Genomic DNA, 17,300 nt, shown 5'->3' on the forward strand with positions numbered 1-17,300 from the left:
GCCATATTACATCCACATCTTTATGAAAAGCTCCATTTCCAGTGCAGGTAGCTGCTGGGAGGCTGGAAACAGAAACACACGTAGAAACGCAGGACAACGTCCCCTGAAATAATCGTTTTATAACCGGTTTATACATCACCTGAGACCGGAGACACAGACCTGCTCTATCTGGCCTCCATGAAAACAGATCGCTTCTAAACTGCTGAACTAAACAACAGCTTTCATATTAAAACCGCTCAAATCATGCGAATGTCCCATCAATCCTAACACACCTCTCATCTGATTATGATGATCAGATATCATCATAATCAGATGATCTTCCGTTAGGAGGAGTGAGTCCCGGTCTTCGTCCCGCAGCTTTCACACCGCAACACCTTTAAACAGAACCAGTGGCACCGCCGGGTTTACATGCACCAATTCAATTTACTACAGGCCTCAGCACGATTACCATGACCTCCTCCCTGAAACACACACACACACACACACACACACACACACACACACACACTGTTGTAGGTGTTGTGTGGTGTTGATCAGATATGTAGGTGTTGTTGTAGGTGTTGTCGTAGGTGTTGTCGTGGGGGTTGTTGTAGGTGTTGTGGTCGGTGTTGTAGTTGGTGTTGTTGTCGTCGGTGTTGTCGTTGGTGTTGTTGTAGGTGTTGTGGTGGGTGTTGTTGTAGGTGTTGTCGTGGGAGTTGTAGTAGGTGTTGTGGTCGGTGTTGTTGTAGGTGTTGTTGTAGGTGGTGTTGTTGTTGGTGTTGTTGTAGGTGTTGTGTTGTTGGTGTTGTCGGTGTTGTTGTGTAGGTGTTGTTGTGGGGTTGTTGTAGGTGGTGTTGTCATTGGGGTTGTAGTAGGTGTTGTGGTCGGTGTTGTTGTAGGTGTTGTTGTAGGTGTTGTAGTTGGTGTTGTTGTCGGCGTTGTCGTTGTTGTTGGTGTTGTCGTAGGTGTTGTGGTGGGTGTTGTTGTAGGTGTTGTGTTGTTGTTGTTGTAGGTGTTGTTGTGGTGTTGGTGTTGTGGTGTTGTAGTAGGTGTTGTAGTCGGAGTTGTTGTCGGCGTTGTAGGTGTTGCAGTTGGTGTTGTTGTTGGTGTTGTTGTGGGGGTTGTGGTGGGTGTTGTCGTAGGTGTTGTAGTCGGTGTTGTTGTAGGTGTTGTTGTTGGTGTTGTTGTAGGTGTTGTGGTAGGTGTTGTTGTGGGTGTTGTTGTAGGTGTTGTCGTAGGTGTTGTCGTGGGTGTTGTTGTAGGTGTTGTTGTAGGTTGTTGTTGTTGGGTGTTGTAGTTGGTGTTTGTTGTTAGTAGGTGTTGTTGTCGGTGTTTGTTGTGTTGTGGTGTTGTTGGTGTTGTTGTAGGTGTTGTTGTAGGTGTTGTCGTCGGTGTTGTTGTAGGTGTTGTCGTGGGTGTTGTCGTAGGTGTTGTCGTAGGGGTTGTGATAGGTGTTGTAGGTGTTGTTGTAGGTGTTGTCGTAGGTGTTGTAGTAGGTGTTGTTGTCGGTGTTGTTGTAGGTGTTGTCGTGGGGGTTGTAGTAGGTGTTGTGGTCGGTGTTGTTGTCGGCGTTGTTGTAGGTGTTGTAGGTGGTGTTGTTGTAGGTGTTGTCGTTGGTGTTGTTGTCGGTGTTGTGGTCATCGTTGTTGTAGGTGTTGTGGTCGGTGTTGTAGTTGGTGTTGTGGTCAGTGTTGTAGTTGGTGTTGTTGTCGGCGTTGTTGTTCGTGTTGTTGTAGGTGTTGTAGTAGGTGTTGTAGTAGGTGTTGTGTGGGTGTTGTAGTTGTTGTGGTCGGTGGTGTTGTTGGTGTTGTTGTTGTTGTGGGTGTTGTTGTAGGTGTTGTGTTGGTGTTGTTGTTGTTGTCGTGGGGGTTGTTGTAGGTGTTGTAGGTGTTGTAGGTGTTGTGTCGGTGTTGTAGGTGTTGTTGTAGGTGTTGTTGTAGGTGTTGTCGTTGGTGTTGTTGTAGGTGTTGTAGGTGTTGTAGGTGTTGTACCTGTTGTAGGTGTTGTAGTTGTTGGTGTTGTTGTAGGTGTTGTACCTGTTGTAGGTGTTGTACCTGTTGTAGGTGTTGTTGTAGGTGTTGTAGGTGTTGTGGTTGGTGTTGTAGTAGGTGTTGTGGTCGGTGTTGTTGTTGGGTTGTTGTGTGTGTAGGTGTTGTTGTAGGTGTTGTTGTCGGTGGTGTTGTTGTAGGTGGGGTTGTTGTAGGGTGTTGTCGTAGGTGTTGTCGTGGGTGTTGTTGTAGGTGTTGTCGTAGGTGTTGTTGTAGGTGTTGTTGTAGGTGTTGTCGTGGGGGTTGTTGTAGGTGTTGTCGTAGGGGTTGTAGTAGGTGTTGTGGTCGGCGTTGTCGTCGGCGTTGTTGTAGGTGTTGTTGTAGGTGTTGTGGTCGGTGTTGTAGTTGGTGTTGTTGTCGGTGTTGTGTAGGTGTTGTGTAGGTGTTGTTGTCGGTGTTGTTGTGTTGTCGGTGGTGTTGTTGTAGGTGTTGGTTGGTTGTTGTAGGTGTTGGTGGTGTTGTGTAGGTGTTGTTGTAGGTGTTGTAGTTGGTTGTTGTTGTAGGTGTTGTAGTTGGTGTTGTGGTGTTGTGTTGTCGTTGTTGTAGGTGTTGTGTAGGTGTTGTTGTAGGTGTTGTGGGTGTTGTACCTGTTGTAGGTGTTGTTGTGGTGTTGTTGTAGGTGTTGTGTAGGTGTTGTTGTAGGTGTTGTTGTAGGGTGTTGTGTCGTTGGTGTTGTTGTAGGTGTTGTTGTAGGTGTTGTAGTCGGTGTAGGTGTTGTTGTAGGTGTTGTAGTTGGTGTTGTGTTGTAGGTGTAGGTGTGTAGGTGTTATTGTTGTAGGTGTTGTAGGGTTGGTGTTGTTGTAGGTGTTGTCGTGGTGTTGTTGTAGGTGTTGTGGTCGGTGTTGTTGTAGGTGTTGTGGTGTTGTTGGGTGTTGTTGTAGGTGTTGTTGTAGGTGGTTGGGGTTGTTGTAGGTGTCGGTGTTGTAGTAGGTGTTGTAGTGGGGGTTGTAGTAGGTGTTGTTGTCGGCGTTGTTATAGGTGTTGTTGTAGGTGTTGTAGTAGGTGTTGTCGTGTGTAGGTGTTGTCGTAGGTGTTGTTGTAGGTGTTTGTCGGTGTTGTTGTAGGTGTTGTGGTCGGTGTTGTTGTAGGTGTTGTGTAGGTGTTGGTTGTAGGTGTTGTGGTCGGTGTTGTAGTTGGTGTTGTTGTAGGTGTTGTTGTAGGTGTTGTTGTAGGTGTTGTGTAGGTGTTGTCGGGTGTTGTTGTAGGTGTTGTTGTAGGTGTTGTAGTAGGTGTTGTTGTAGTTGTTGTAGGTGTTGTTGTAGGTGTTGTTGTAGGTGTTGTGGTTGGTGTTGTTGTAGGTGTTGTCGTAGGTGTTGTTGTAGGTGTTGTTGTAGGTGTTGTTGTAGGTGTTGTTGTAGGTGTTGTGTTGTCGTTGTTGGTGTTGTAGTGGTGTTGGTGTTGTAGTTGTTGTTGTCGGTGTTGTAGGTGTTGGTGTTGTTGTAGGTGTTGTCGTGGGTGTTGTTGTCGGGTTGTTGTTGGCGTTGTTGTAGGTGTTGGTAGGTGTTGTTGTAGGTGTTGTCGTGGTGTTGTAGTAGGTGTTGTGGTCGGTGTTGTAGTCGGCGTTGTTGTAGGTGTTGTTGTAGGTGTTGTAGTTGGTGTTGTTGTCGGCGTTGTCGTTGGTGTTGTTGTTGGTGTTGTTGTAGGTGTTGTTGTAGGTGTTGTTGTTGGTGTTGTGGTGTTGTAGGTGTTGTAGTGGGTGTTGTTGTAGGTGTTGTTGTAGGTGTTGTAGTTGGTGTTGTTGTCGGCGTTGTCGTTGGTGTTGTTGTTGGTGTTGTTGTCGGTGTTGTTGTCGGTGTTGTCGTAGGGGTTGTAGTAGGTGTTGTCGTTGGGGTTGTTGTAGGTGTTGTGGTAGGTGTTGTTGTGGTGTGTTGTTGTAGGTGTTGTTGTAGGTGTTGTTGTGTTGTTGTAGGTGTTGTTGTAGGTGTTGTCGTAGGTGTTGTTTGAACCATCACATCCACATTACTGATGATCATTGATCAGAAACCACTTTATTAGGAACACTGTGCTGTTCCTGTTCTCTCAGCTGGAGGTCGGAGGTGTTGACCAGCAGCATGTGTTCCTGAACTCAGTCAGTGAAGTGAGTTTCAGGTTGGGACTGCCCACCTGGCCCTGGGCTAGCAGGCTGGTAGCCTCCTGGTTAGTCACCAACCCTAAATGAATCCAGCATGTAGCTACGTGTCAGTGAACGCAACACAGAGCACCATCTGTACTTGAAGTAGCCAGGAAGTGTTACAGGGAGGGAGTGATACACACACACACACACACACACACACACACACACACACACAGACACACACAGACACACACACACACAGACACACAGACAGACACACACACACACACACAGACAGACACACACACACACACACACACACACAGACACACACACACACACACACACACACACAGACACACACACACACAGACACACACACACACAGACAGACACACACACACACACACACACACACAGACACACACACACACACACACACACACACAGACACACACACACACAGACACACACAGACACAGACACACACAGACACACACACACACAGACACACACACACACACACACACACACACACACACACACACACACACAGACAGACACACACACACACACACACACACACACACACAGACACACACACACACACTCACACGCACACACACGCGCGCGCAAACACACACAGACACACACACACACACACACACACGCACGCGCAAACACACACAGACACACACGCACGCACACACACGCACACACACACACACAGACGCACGCGCAAACACACACAGACACACACACACACACACACACAGACAAACACACACACGCACACAGACAAACACACAGACGCACACGCACACGCGCACACACACACACACACACACACACAGACACACACACACACACGCACACGCACACACACGCGCGCGCAAACACACACACACACACACACGCACGCGCAAACACACACAGACACACACGCACGCACACACACGCACACACACAGACGCACGCGCAAACACACACACACACACACACACACACACACACACACACACACACACACACACACACACACACACACACACACGCTAGCTGTTAGCTGCTAAGCTGTCAGGTGATGAGGGATCAGCCTGACAGCCGGACCGACCGGGCCACCGGGCCACCGGGGCTCCGCCGGCTGAAACACAACCACCTCCACGTGCCACACAGAACAACAGTCATCCACACCGAGTCAGAACGCCGGTAAACCGAACCGTTACGTCGTCTCCGCTGCGTCGTACCTCCCGAAGCGGCAGCAGCTCCTCCGGTCCTGCACTGAAACCTACCTTGACAGAGTCGCGCGTGCGATTGGCCCAGCCGTGACCGACGCCCACAAGCAGCATGCAGTCTTTCTGGCTTTCTGATTGGCTGTTGGACGACACGCTCCAGGAGGCTGACAGCGACTGGTGTACGCGGCAGAAGCGTGAATGCCCCGCCCCCCGCAGATGGTAATTGGACGCTTACTTTTAGAAATCGGAAAGTCGACCATAAATGGTAACGCTCGAGCGGCAGTGATTGGCCGACAGACGTGTCAGTCAGGAGCGTGTTTTCAGCGCAGTGCTGGCTCTTTGTGTCGGATGGAGTGAACATCTGCAGCTCTGGGTCTTTACCGCCGCTGTTTGGCCTCGGTGGGTTTGACTGTTGAACATGTGTTAGTTTCAGTGTCGCTGTGACTCCGGTCGGGTTGAACAGCTGTGCGGGAGGTGTGACAGCAGCTCATCTCTTCTCTGCCTGATCGGGATAAATCCTCTTCTGTTCATCAACAACCTTCACCGGACACCTCGAGCCCTGCAGCCAGCGGGGGGCCATCGGGACCGGTCCACCATGGACGTCTTGAGATCCCTCTCATACTGTGATAGGAGGGACCCGGCCTCCCTGGACCACATCAAACCCTGCTGGTACTGGGACAAACAGGACCTGGCCCACACCCCCTCCCAGGCGGAGGGGATGGACCCTGCCACCGAGGCCCGGTACCGCAGAGAGGGTGCTCGGTTCATCTTCGATGTGGGCACACGGCTCGGACTGTATCCTTCTGTGGGACTAGTAGCAGCTGAGCTGACGGGATGCTCCCAGAGACCTGGAGAACCAAACAGGTGACCTGAGGTCTGGATGCTCCATGTGACTGAGGTCTACCTCCAGACCTCTGATCATGTATAATTCATCATAATACTATTACTGATAATAATAAGGTGTTTCCAGCTCCTAGTAATGCATGCAGTCCTGTCTGAGTTGAATCAGAGAGCAGCGTCTTGTGTTTACCGGTCGGCCTCTTTAACCTGCCTGGCTTCAGGCACTACGGCACGCTGGCGACGGGCATCGTTTACTTCCATCGCTTCTACATGTTCCACTCCTTCAAACAGTTCTCCAGATATGTAAGTATGTGAATATTGGATGCTTTTAATTACCGGAGGAGGACGAGCAGAACTACAACACTATTACTGAAGCTTCAACTCTGGATTAAATGAATTAGAGTCCGTCCGTTCCTTTCTCCACCGTAATCTACCGGAGGACGTTGTGTTTCCTGACGTGCCGTCCGTTCCTGCAGGTGACTGCAGGATGCTGCCTTTTCCTCGCAGGCAAAGTGGAGGAAACGCCAAAGAAGTGCAAAGACATCATCAAGACGGCTCGCAGCCTGCTCAACGACGTCCAGTTCGCACAGTTCGGCGACGATCCCAAGGTCTGAGAACCTGAACATGGCTGCGTTCACCGACGCACGCGTCAGGACGCGCTGACCTGCACAGCTCAGCAGCTCTTTCACATTAAGTCTGAGGCCGTTTGCTGATGGAAGAATCTTCTCCCCCGCAGGAGGAGGTGATGGTTTTGGAGCGCATCCTGCTGCAGACCATCAAGTTCGACCTGCAGGTGGACCATCCCTACCAGTTCCTGCTGCGCTACGCCAAACAGCTCAAAGGTACGTCGGTAGGAGGAGTCACAGAGGAGGGACAGGAAGTAGATGTGGTGGGCAGAGAATAGAGCAACAGAGTAAATCTACAGTCAGGTGTGACTGCAGGATGAACAGGTGTACTTTTGAATGGTAATCAGAGAAAAGGGAATATGTGTTTACACGACCTCTGCGGTGATGTCACAGCAAAGTTTGCATGCGAGCAGGTTTGTGCTGCGAGCACGAGCAGTAAGGAAACAAACTCAGTCCGACTTCACTGAAATCTGAACGTTAAACCAACGGTCGAGACCAGAGACGGCTTTCCTGAAAACATCCCTTTAGTTCCATTTACAAGAACATTTTCAAACTAAAGAAAGTGTTTGGATGTCCCGCTGTGTTTCAGGAGACAAGAACAAGGTCCAGAAGCTGGTTCAGATGGCCTGGACCTTTGTGAACGACAGGTGAGCTCACAAACCTGCTTTCTGTCTGAAACACGGTCCAGAGGAACTAATCGCTCCAGTGACGTAGAAGAAAAACTGTAATTTACCCTTAAAAATGTTGTATTACCACTTGATAGATATAGAGTTAACCCCCCCCCCCCCCCTCCAGCCTGTGTACGCTGGTGGCCCTGCAGTGGGAGCCACAGATCATCGCGGTGTCCGTCATGTACCTGGCCGGGCGTCTCTGTAAGTTTGACATCCAGGACTGGACCAGGCAGTCGACCCGGCGCTGGTGGGAGCAGTTTGTCCACGACGTGCCGGTGGAGGTGTTGGAAGGTAAAATATAAACTCTGCTTCTAACTCGGCGTCCCGGAGCTCCTCTCATCTCCGCCGCTCTCCTCCACCTCAGACATCTGCCACCAGATCCTGGATCTGTACTCGCAGGCCAAGCAGCAGCTGTCTGACCACGGTTTCGGGATCGGGGACATCCCTCCACCGCCGTCCATCCTCTTCCCCGCCGCCCCCCCGCCTGCCAGGAAGGCCTCCCCTCCGAGCAGCCCCCGACCTCCCCGACCGGCTCAGGTGAGAGTACTCGGGTGTTTCAGGTTGTATCGGCGTGTGTTCGGTTGGATTTCTGACTTGGGTTGATATTCTTTTCCAGCCGTCTCCCAGAGACGACAGCAGGGCCAGCAGTGAGTAAATCTGTCCACCAATCACAGCGCAGCACTCACAGTTCAGCGTTTAATCCATAAACGCTTGTTTTACATCGTTTTTCTTCTCTGTTTTGTATTTTTTTATTCTGCAGAGCTGCCAAATCTAGAAGCTCCTCCGCCTCCTCCACCGCCGCCCCCCCCTCCCCCGGTCGCCATCAACCCAGGTCGGTGTCTTCTGTCCTTCGACCAATCAGAGCGACAGGACAGGACATGTTGGAGACAACATTCACGATGGGAAATGGGATGTGAACTTACAGTGACCTTTGACCTTTGACCACCAAAATGTTATCAGTTCGTTCTTGAGTCAAAGTGAATGTTTTGTGCTAAATTTGAAGAGATTCCTGAGAAACTCTGTTCACGAGAATGGAATGGGCGGATAAGGAGGGAAGGGAGGTCCTTGACCTTTGACCTTTTGATTTCCAAAAAAATCATCCTTGCATCCAAATGAACCTTTATGCCAAAGTTCCCTCGAGGCGTTCTTGAAGTTTTGCCTTAAAAAAAACCCGGGAAAGACATGAGATCACAGTGACCTTTGACCTCCAAAATCAAATCAGTTCATTGCTGAGCCAAAGTGAACCTCCAGGATGTTTCTGAAATATCACTTTCACAAGCACGGGAGCATCAATGTGAGGGGACAGTGGCCTTGACCTTTGACCTTCACCCCCCAAAATCTCATCAGTTGGTGTTAAGTGTATGTTTTCAGCTAGTTTAAACAAATTCAAAGACAACAGTCGCCCGTGAGACATTCAGACCAGCCATGTTCATGACTCCGCTAATTACAGATGGGGACTCTCACATGACATCAGCTCAAAGCCTCGTCTCACTCTGATCTCATCAGATTAGCCGGCGAGCAGCAGCTCGTTTCAAGTCTCCGTTTCACTCCAAGATGTCGTGAAGCAGCCGAACCGTTCCAGACAGACTCAAATCTGATCAACACTCTAACTCTAACTCAGACACTCTATTTAAAAGAGTTCGTAGCTTCAGGTCTGTAAAGTGGTTCTGATCCAGAAGTGCCTTCAGCTGCAATACCAGCGAGTGCCACTAGAGGTCGGCTCCAAAAAGCCTCCGGCTCCATAGACTCCCATTCAACTTCTCTCATCAAATCCAAAGTGAATAAAATGTGTCCATCAGTTATCTCGGTGTTGTTAGCTAAAGTCACTCCTTCTTCTTAGTTTTCTGGAGGTCCATCTGAAAATAATCCCTCATTCATTAGAAAAGAAGATTCAAGAAGACCTGTTTTTGGGGGCGTGTCTGTTTGATTGACAGGCCTGTGGTGCAGTCAGGTTACAGCTATCGGTGGGCGGGACGTAGTATCGTCAGGTTTCCGATCAGATCATTCAGATCCACCGCTGGCTCCTCCTCCAGCTCGTCCAAATATGGTCACTTCCTGCTCCAAACCGCTCCGAACTAGCAAAGATGGTGACGGACAAAATCTGAACTGGAGGATTCATAACGTTCACAAACCAACGATGACATCACTGCTGGTTGATGACATCACTGCTGGTTGTGACATCACTGCTGGCTGCTGATTGATCTAACTCCATATTTCTTCTCTCCCACAGATCATAGCGCCCCTCCGTCCTGCCCCCCCGCCCCAGATCTCCCCTCTACACCAGCCGCCCCACCTCTCCCCCACTGCCCCCCTCCCCTTCCTCCCCCTACCCTGGATGTCTCCACCTCCAGCTCCCTGATGTCCTGCGACGGCTACCAGCAGCTTCAGTCCATGATGACGACAGAGGGCTCCTGTTACACCGCGCTACCTCCGGCCTGCGCCCCACCTCTGGGCTACCACCACTACCCCCCCGGCACCATGTCCTACCACACCCCACCGCTCTCAGCCTACAGCTACCTGCTGGCGGCTCCGCCCCCCTCCGTCATGGGGATGGCACCTAGCTTGAACAGCGGGTACGCACCACCGTCCACCTCTGGACACAGTCAGCTGCCCCCTCTGCTGCCCCCCGGGATGCCCCCCATCAGCGGGATCAATCAGGCTACATGGATGAGATAGTCACCATGACGACAGAGAAGTTCTCTTGAAATATTTAAACGTGTTCGGACTGATGTAGATTCACCACAGCGGCCAGCTTCACCGCTCTGAACGTTTTCACCTTCTAGTTTACAGCCCGACGACACGGAGAAGATCATTTGTGCCAATTCTGAAAAGTTCACAAATATTTTATGTGACTTCGCAATGTTACACGAAGGATTTTAAAATCCCTGTTTTCCTTCAGCTCTTTTCTGTTGTTGGACTCTCAGCCGGTCCCGTCGCTGGTCTCGACCCGAACACGCTCCTCCTGCAGTCAGCAGCCGGAGGAGGACGGAGGGTGAAAATAAATGATGTTCATGAAACTGTTCATATAACTGCATCCAGCTGAAGCTTTTTGACTTTAATATGTCGCCTCATGAATCACAACAGAGTTGGTACCGACCAACCGAACTACCACCTGGAGGTTGGATCTTCTGCTAAACGCTCAGGTTGTCGTCTCTCCAAAAACAGGTCGATGTTGCTGCAGAGAAGCTATAAATTCTAAAACGTAGACGGTTAACACATAACTTCAACCCTGAAGACCTAAACAATCAGCACAGTTTCTACATGGACACCCCGAGGCAATGTCACCAGTTCAGTGATGACCCTTAATCACCAAAATCTATTCAGTGCTTCCTGCCAGATCTAATGAGGTTCCCTCGATGCATTCTGCAGATATCAAGTTCACAGCAACGGGAAAGACACCGTTGACCACCAAACTCTAATCAGTTCATTGCTAAGTCAAAGACTTTAATAAATTCTCTCTAGGTGTTTCTGAAATATCACCCAGACCTTTGAGCCCCAACATGTCATCAGTTTATCTTTGGTACCAAGTGCATGTTTTTGCCAAGTTTGAAGAACTTTCCTCGAGGCGTTTTTGAGATATTGCGTTCACATGAACACGTGAAAGACACGTGAGGTCATAGTGACCTTCAACTTTGACCTTTGCCCCCAATAATCGAATCCGTTCATCCTTGGTCCCGAGTTGATCTTTTGCCAAATTTGAATAAATTCCATCATATTATTTTTGAGATATCGTGTTCACAAGAACGGGACAGAGGGACAAACAAACGACCCGAAGACATAAAGGGTGTTAACATATGAAGCTACTTTTCAGCCTTGAGATTCGTTGAAATATAGTTAAATTACATTTTGTGGCAGCAGATTGACAGTTCTGCTACGATGACCTGAGACAAAGCTGAAACAAACACACAAGCCTAAAATCAAAGATGGCTTAAATAGACAAGCTTACGGACCCACTGAGAGAAGAAGCTCAGCAGCTACAGGACACGCCCACTTCACAGACGGCTGAAATTACCTCAACAAAGAGTCAAGATTTTAATTTGACCTTCATAGAAGGGATCAAAAACAAATAAAAGTCTGTAAACAGCATTCAGTAATGGTAACTGTTCATTAAGTTTACAGGAACACACGGAGTACAGTTTCAGTATAAAAAAGCTTCACATTTCAGCCTCTAGATGGTAGCGTTGCCCCTTTAATACCGCCAGCATGAGGCTGGAACTAATCTTATAATTATTACCCTGTCCTTCATCGCCATGTGTATACTTTATCAACTCATATATGCAAAAACTGAGCAAAACTGCATTTTCTTGGTGTATTTTTCTCATTTAAATATTTGTTTTAAATATATTTTGTCCTTTCATTCTTGAATAGTCACCAGTGCGGTCTGTGCTGGTGACTTAAATACATATAAATGCAAATGCCTGAGTAATGATTTGGCTAAAATAACTCGTGCTGTCTCATTACTGCCTCCCTAATTCATACTACTAATAATAATAATACTAATGTCAACCATTTTCCCCTTATTTTCTTAAGAGCCTTTAATTAAACAAGTAAAAAAAAAGGACACATGATGACATAATGCACTTGCAAAATCGAAAACTACATCAGAGTTTTGTTTAAAAAAAATGGTGCCTCATTGTAAATGTGGCCAAAAGTCTCATTTGGAAAGATCAACTTCTTGACTGCCATCATGTCTGTGCAGAACATGTAGCGTGAACAGCTCCATCCGTGTAGACACAAGGTGCATTCAGGGACAATACCGAGCTGCAGGTCACCTGTGTGTTGGCAGCACTCAGAAGCCAAAATACAGGCGAGAAAAAACTTGAAGTCTAAAAATGAGCTTTGGCTCTGGTATTCTAACCATTAGAACCACAGCTGGGACGGATGGAAACAAATCTCTCTGTGGAGACACGTCCTGAGGAGTCATGTTTTAGTGATTTCACCCTGAAACAAAGACAAGTTACAGGAAGCCAAATGCAGTCACCGTTCACACAACAGGACGTCGCTGAACGTTTCGATTGGCCCTCGTACGTTATATCGACTGTCCTTTGTTTCATGTTTAAAACTATAGGACCATAATTTAGGGATTTTTTTTTTCTTGACTTCAGAGTTTGCTTTGAGTTTGAAATGAGAAACAAGTTCAGGCCTCGAGTGTTGAAGTCCTCCTCTGACTGTATAACAACATCCTGTTACTTCCTCCTTCGCTCCCACCATGATTACTGGTGACAAGAGAAGCTTTCCTCACAATAAAATCTAACTCGAAGTCGTAATAAGCTGGTGCCACAAAGGACTTCCCCCCAACTCACTGTTTGTTCACTTGCTCAAGACAAATATGTCTTTTTTTGGGGCCAGTTTTTGCTGATTCGGGCAGCGACGCTCATCATTTTCTGCTGATGCTGTTTTTTCCACATGAATTTCACAAATGTCTTTGATACCCTGCTTTTTCCATTTCTCTTTTTCAATTGTGAATACTTCATTGGAGAGTCCAGATGTTTGAGCAGATTAACACGACCTTGCTCTCTCACATTCGACATTATTTTGCCTTGTAGCCAGTCACAGAGGGTCATTGCAAAACATAACCTTTAAAGGACACGTTTACCAGACATGAAATCAAATAAATCTCATTCACACAGAATAAATAACGAGATCTGTCCTTCTGATTTCCAGTCTGCTTTATGGCTCACCGTTGTCTCGTATCTATTCGGATGTTTGCTGTCTGTCTGTCCTTTCAGACAGGTCAATACTTTGTTCATACTGTCTGCCAGGGCGACATGATACTTGTTATATTTGCTGCCACAGAATATATTTCACCTTCCCAGGGTTGAAATGACCCACAAATGTCCATGCTATCAAATACAGTATATATTGTGAGGGCATACAACCCCGTTTCCAAAACAGTTGGGAAACCGAGCGGGTTAAAAGAGCAAAGATTAGAAATAACGTTCCTCAACGTAAAACTACAAAGAATTAGTGGATTTCATCATCTACGGTTCATAATATCATTAAAAGATTCTGAGAATCTGGAGAAATCTCTGAACACAAGGCATCTGTGCATTCAGCCACACTGACATTTACACAGAAAAAGTCAGGGTGAATGAAAGAACTCTTTACTGGCAGCCGTCCGTCAGCGGGTAAAGTCCTTGTTTTATAAAGCTCTGTTTATTTTGGAGCCTAAACACTGAAGGCCCGAACTGGAATTTAAGAATTAAGGCACTCTCTAGGAAGTTTTGGAAAAGCACTTTTTTTTGATGGTAGAAAAAGCTGTTTCAGTCTGAACAGAACTCTGAAATGGAGAAAAAAAAATGCCATTTCAAATTTGACTGTTTTTATGTGGGTTAATTTAGACGGCAGGGGCAGGTAGACCTGTTACGATGACATGCTGATAGCCCATGAAGTGCAAACACGGTAATGTTAACAATGCGTTTGGGCTGACTATGACAAAACTAACTTCTGCAGTAGACTCGTTAAAATAAAAAAACAAAATTAAATTGAATTGAGTAGAATTGAATTAAGATCACACAAGAACCCAACTATCCCAACTTATTTTATGACTAAAACACCCCAGATATTAAAGTCTTTTAAGTGTACTGAAATTGATCCTGTTATAGCCAGACACACCTCCACAACCTTCACCCTAATAACTATATAAACTGGGTGATTGATGTTCTATAATGTTTATAGAACATGTTGGGCCTTGTCATCACAAGGCCCAACATGTTCTATAAACATTTGCAGAGAGAACTGATCACGGTGACTGGGTAATTGAACCCAACCGATATTTCGGTCAGCCGTGTTTACCGGTCAATGTTGGCCTATTACAGATATATTGGCATCAGTGTGTTGTTGTTTTTTTGACAGAACATAAACTTAATAAATGAGAAATTGTTCTATTTAAATTTGTTTAAAGTTATTTCAATAATAACTATTATTATTATTAATAATAATAATAATGTAATGTATTTCATCACATTAGTGGCCTGCTGGAGGTCATTTTGTAGGGCTCTGGCAGCGCTCCTCCTGTTCCTCCTTGCACAAAGGAGCAGATAGCGGTCCCGCTGCCGGGTTGTTGTCCTCCTACGTCCCCCTCCACGTCTCCTGGTGGACCGGCCCGTCTCCCGGTATGTCCTCCGTCCTCTTGACACTGTGCTGACAGACGCAGCAAACCTTCTTGCCACAGCGTGCATTGATGTGCCATCCTGGATGAGCTGCACTACCTGAACAACTTCTGTGGGTTGGAGACACCTCATGCTCCCTCTAGTGGTGAGGACACTGGCAAAATGCAAAAGGGACCAACGATCATCCAGAAAGGACGAGGACAGAGAAACGGTCTGTGGCCACCACCTGCAGAACCGTTCCTTTATAGGGTTGTCTTGATAATTGCCTCATTTCCACCTGTTTGTTCCATTTGTACAACAGCAGGTGAAACTGATCCTCAATCAGTGTTGATCCGAACTGGACAGCTTGATTTCACAGAAGTGGGATTGATTGGAGTTACATTGAGTTGTTTAAATGTTCCCTTTATTTTTTGGAGCAGTGTACTGTATATGCTGTTTGTACAGAATGTAAATAAAGAATATCAGCCAATACGAGGGGGGATCAATAATTTCGGAGACTGCTCCTGTTCAGGTCAAGTGGCTTTTCTTTGACGTTGATGGGGTCGTGTCACCGTGAATTCGTCCCCCGAGTCAGACTGTCAACATGGAGTTCTACTGGGACCTTCTGAGGGGAAACAGTCGCTGAAAAACCAGCTGAACTGTGGCGTCATGGTAACCGGTTCTCTCCAACAAGACAACACATTACCTGAAGTTCCACGTAATTCTCCTAAAGGAAAGCGGCAGTGCAGACGTATGTGAATGAACTCTTTAAATCCAGCCCAGGTCTTTCGTAACATTATATAAGGTTATGCCACCAGCTCAGACTTACTCATTGTTACATATTTGCCTAGCTGAGGGTTGGAGTGACGGGGCTGGTAATAGAGTTCAGCATTTATTGATCCCTTCTCTGTCAGCCACTATCTCTTCAACATGCTCCAGCCAGCAGGGCAGTAGACACAACAAAACAGTTCACATGTATTGATTTGCTGTTCAATAGAATGGCCCCAAAAAACGGGGATTAAATGTATATATTGGGTCATACTTGTATGTATACTGTTAGAATTTTATTCCAACTGCATCAGATTAAATTTAATGGTAATTGCATGTGTTCGGCTGGATTAAACTGCTGCACCTTTGAATACACCTCCTCTTGGTCAAGGATAACATCATCTAACATTGCATAACTACACTGTGTCAACAGATCCTGCTCATCACCCCTCCTTCCTGAGAAGACTGGTCAGTTTAACCCCAGTTGGAAAATAGCATTGACCTTTAAATGACCCTTCCTTGAAGTACCAGTCAGACATTTTCAATTTAAAGGTAAACTCACTTTTTTTTAACATTAAACCAACCTTTTCAAACCTTGGAAATTAGGAAAAAACATTTTTCCTAATGACATAACAGAAAATATCTCTTAGAAATCCCTAACATGAAGCAAAGAGTAAATTGTTGTGATTGTTTTTGCAGTGATATACAAAGGGAGGTAACAATAGTTGAAAGATCATAGACACCACACCGTCGACCTCTGATGTGTGCTTAAAGGTACAATGTGGAAGAATATTACTTTAAAGCATTCAAAAGATAACGAAAAATATCTACTGAAAGTACCATGCTCAGCGCCGACCCGTCCAGTAATACCATTTTGTCCCACAACAAACGGTGAGTCACTTAGCATTCAGTCTGCCCTCAGTCAAACATGAGAGGCTAAATTTATTTCTGTGGTCCACCTCTGTATAATATTACAGACAGCATTAATATGTTCAGTTAGCTGTTTGTTGATTCCTGGTTCAGACCAGTTAGAATAGCTGTATGAGCTCAATCAGCTCGTCATCCGGCTGCATATCAGACTGAGGCAACTTTATATAGCAGACAAAGCAGGTGAACTGACCTTTTTCGAACAATCCAGATTTGGATAATTAGTGCAACTAATGACAACACATACTGAAAAACCTTCCAAATGGAGATACTGGGTTTTGCTGGGGCTGTTTTCATGCTCCTATCGGACTCAAATGGAGGGAAGCACTGGTCTCGATGACGCATATAAATATAATGTCTCTAGGGCTTTACCCCTCCCATTTACCAGTATGCCCTCATCCTTTGTAACTTTTAAGAATAAAGCAACTAAGTTTAATAGATAATTGGTAAAACTTATATGATATTATATTTTGATACAACATACAGTTTTCAAATATTTCAGCCAAGACAGATTCTGTAAAATTCAGTTGAGATGTCAGCACAGATTGGTAATCTTTTTGGTGATAGTACCTAAAGCATCAGCACACTCAGTCAATGTCTGTTTTTTTGACTAATATTGGCCTACGACCTGTTTACCAAGTACACATCTGGCTTTACATGGAGACCTGCACTGTGGACCATCGCAGTTAATCTATTCACAGAATAAACTACATACTGAGAAGTTGAGACATACGTGGAAGGAGAAGTTGGCACAAGAATGTTTCCATCTATGATATAGTGAGACACAGCTTACATCAGCATTTCATGGTTATTATTTACGACTGATGAAGAGAATGCCTTTGTTTCTTAGTATTTTCTAAATACTTCTGAACTGGAATCTGTACTTCCTCAAAAACTGTGGCCAGCAGAAGCTGTGCTGAAAGTTTAAAGTAAGTCTTTTCAAACAAAAGTGTCTTTAAAACACAAATAACTCCACATTTATAATGAAAGGCTCCGGGCCTGTGTTCCCATCATCCAAACGACACTGCACCAGAGGAAACGGGATGTGAAGGCCACACAGGG

The 17,300-nt window shown here is 46.4% G+C and overlaps 1 protein-coding gene across 3 annotated transcripts; it reads left to right on the forward strand.

The window, feature by feature from the left end:
- The first annotated feature begins 5,830 nt into the window (after nt 1-5,830).
- On the forward strand, nt 5,831-11,794 carry LOC138614598 (cyclin-K-like). Of its 3 annotated transcripts, none has more exons than XM_069688131.1 (10): nt 5,831-6,110; nt 6,377-6,458; nt 6,632-6,763; nt 6,892-6,997; nt 7,371-7,428; nt 7,577-7,743; nt 7,817-7,989; nt 8,069-8,099; nt 8,213-8,284; nt 9,683-11,794. In XM_069688131.1, exons 1-10 carry the CDS (start codon nt 5,911-5,913, stop codon nt 10,126-10,128), a joined length of 1,467 nt encoding a protein of 488 aa, XP_069544232.1. In that variant the 5' UTR covers nt 5,831-5,910; the 3' UTR covers nt 10,129-11,794. The 3 variants fall into 3 exon arrangements, with proteins under 3 accessions (XP_069544232.1, XP_069544233.1, XP_069544234.1); XM_069688132.1 differs by having other exon boundaries at nt 6,019-6,189; nt 6,286-6,458; XM_069688133.1 differs by having other exon boundaries at nt 6,019-6,179; nt 6,286-6,458.
- The last annotated feature ends 5,506 nt before the right edge of the window (nt 11,795-17,300 follow it).

The sequence above is a fragment of the Brachyistius frenatus genome, unplaced genomic scaffold (genome assembly GCF_029030835.1).
Source record: "Brachyistius frenatus isolate BFR_SWC_R1_liver_20210118 unplaced genomic scaffold, ASM2903083v1 Contig_531, whole genome shotgun sequence".
NCBI classification, from domain to species: Eukaryota; Metazoa; Chordata; class Actinopteri; family Embiotocidae; genus Brachyistius; species Brachyistius frenatus.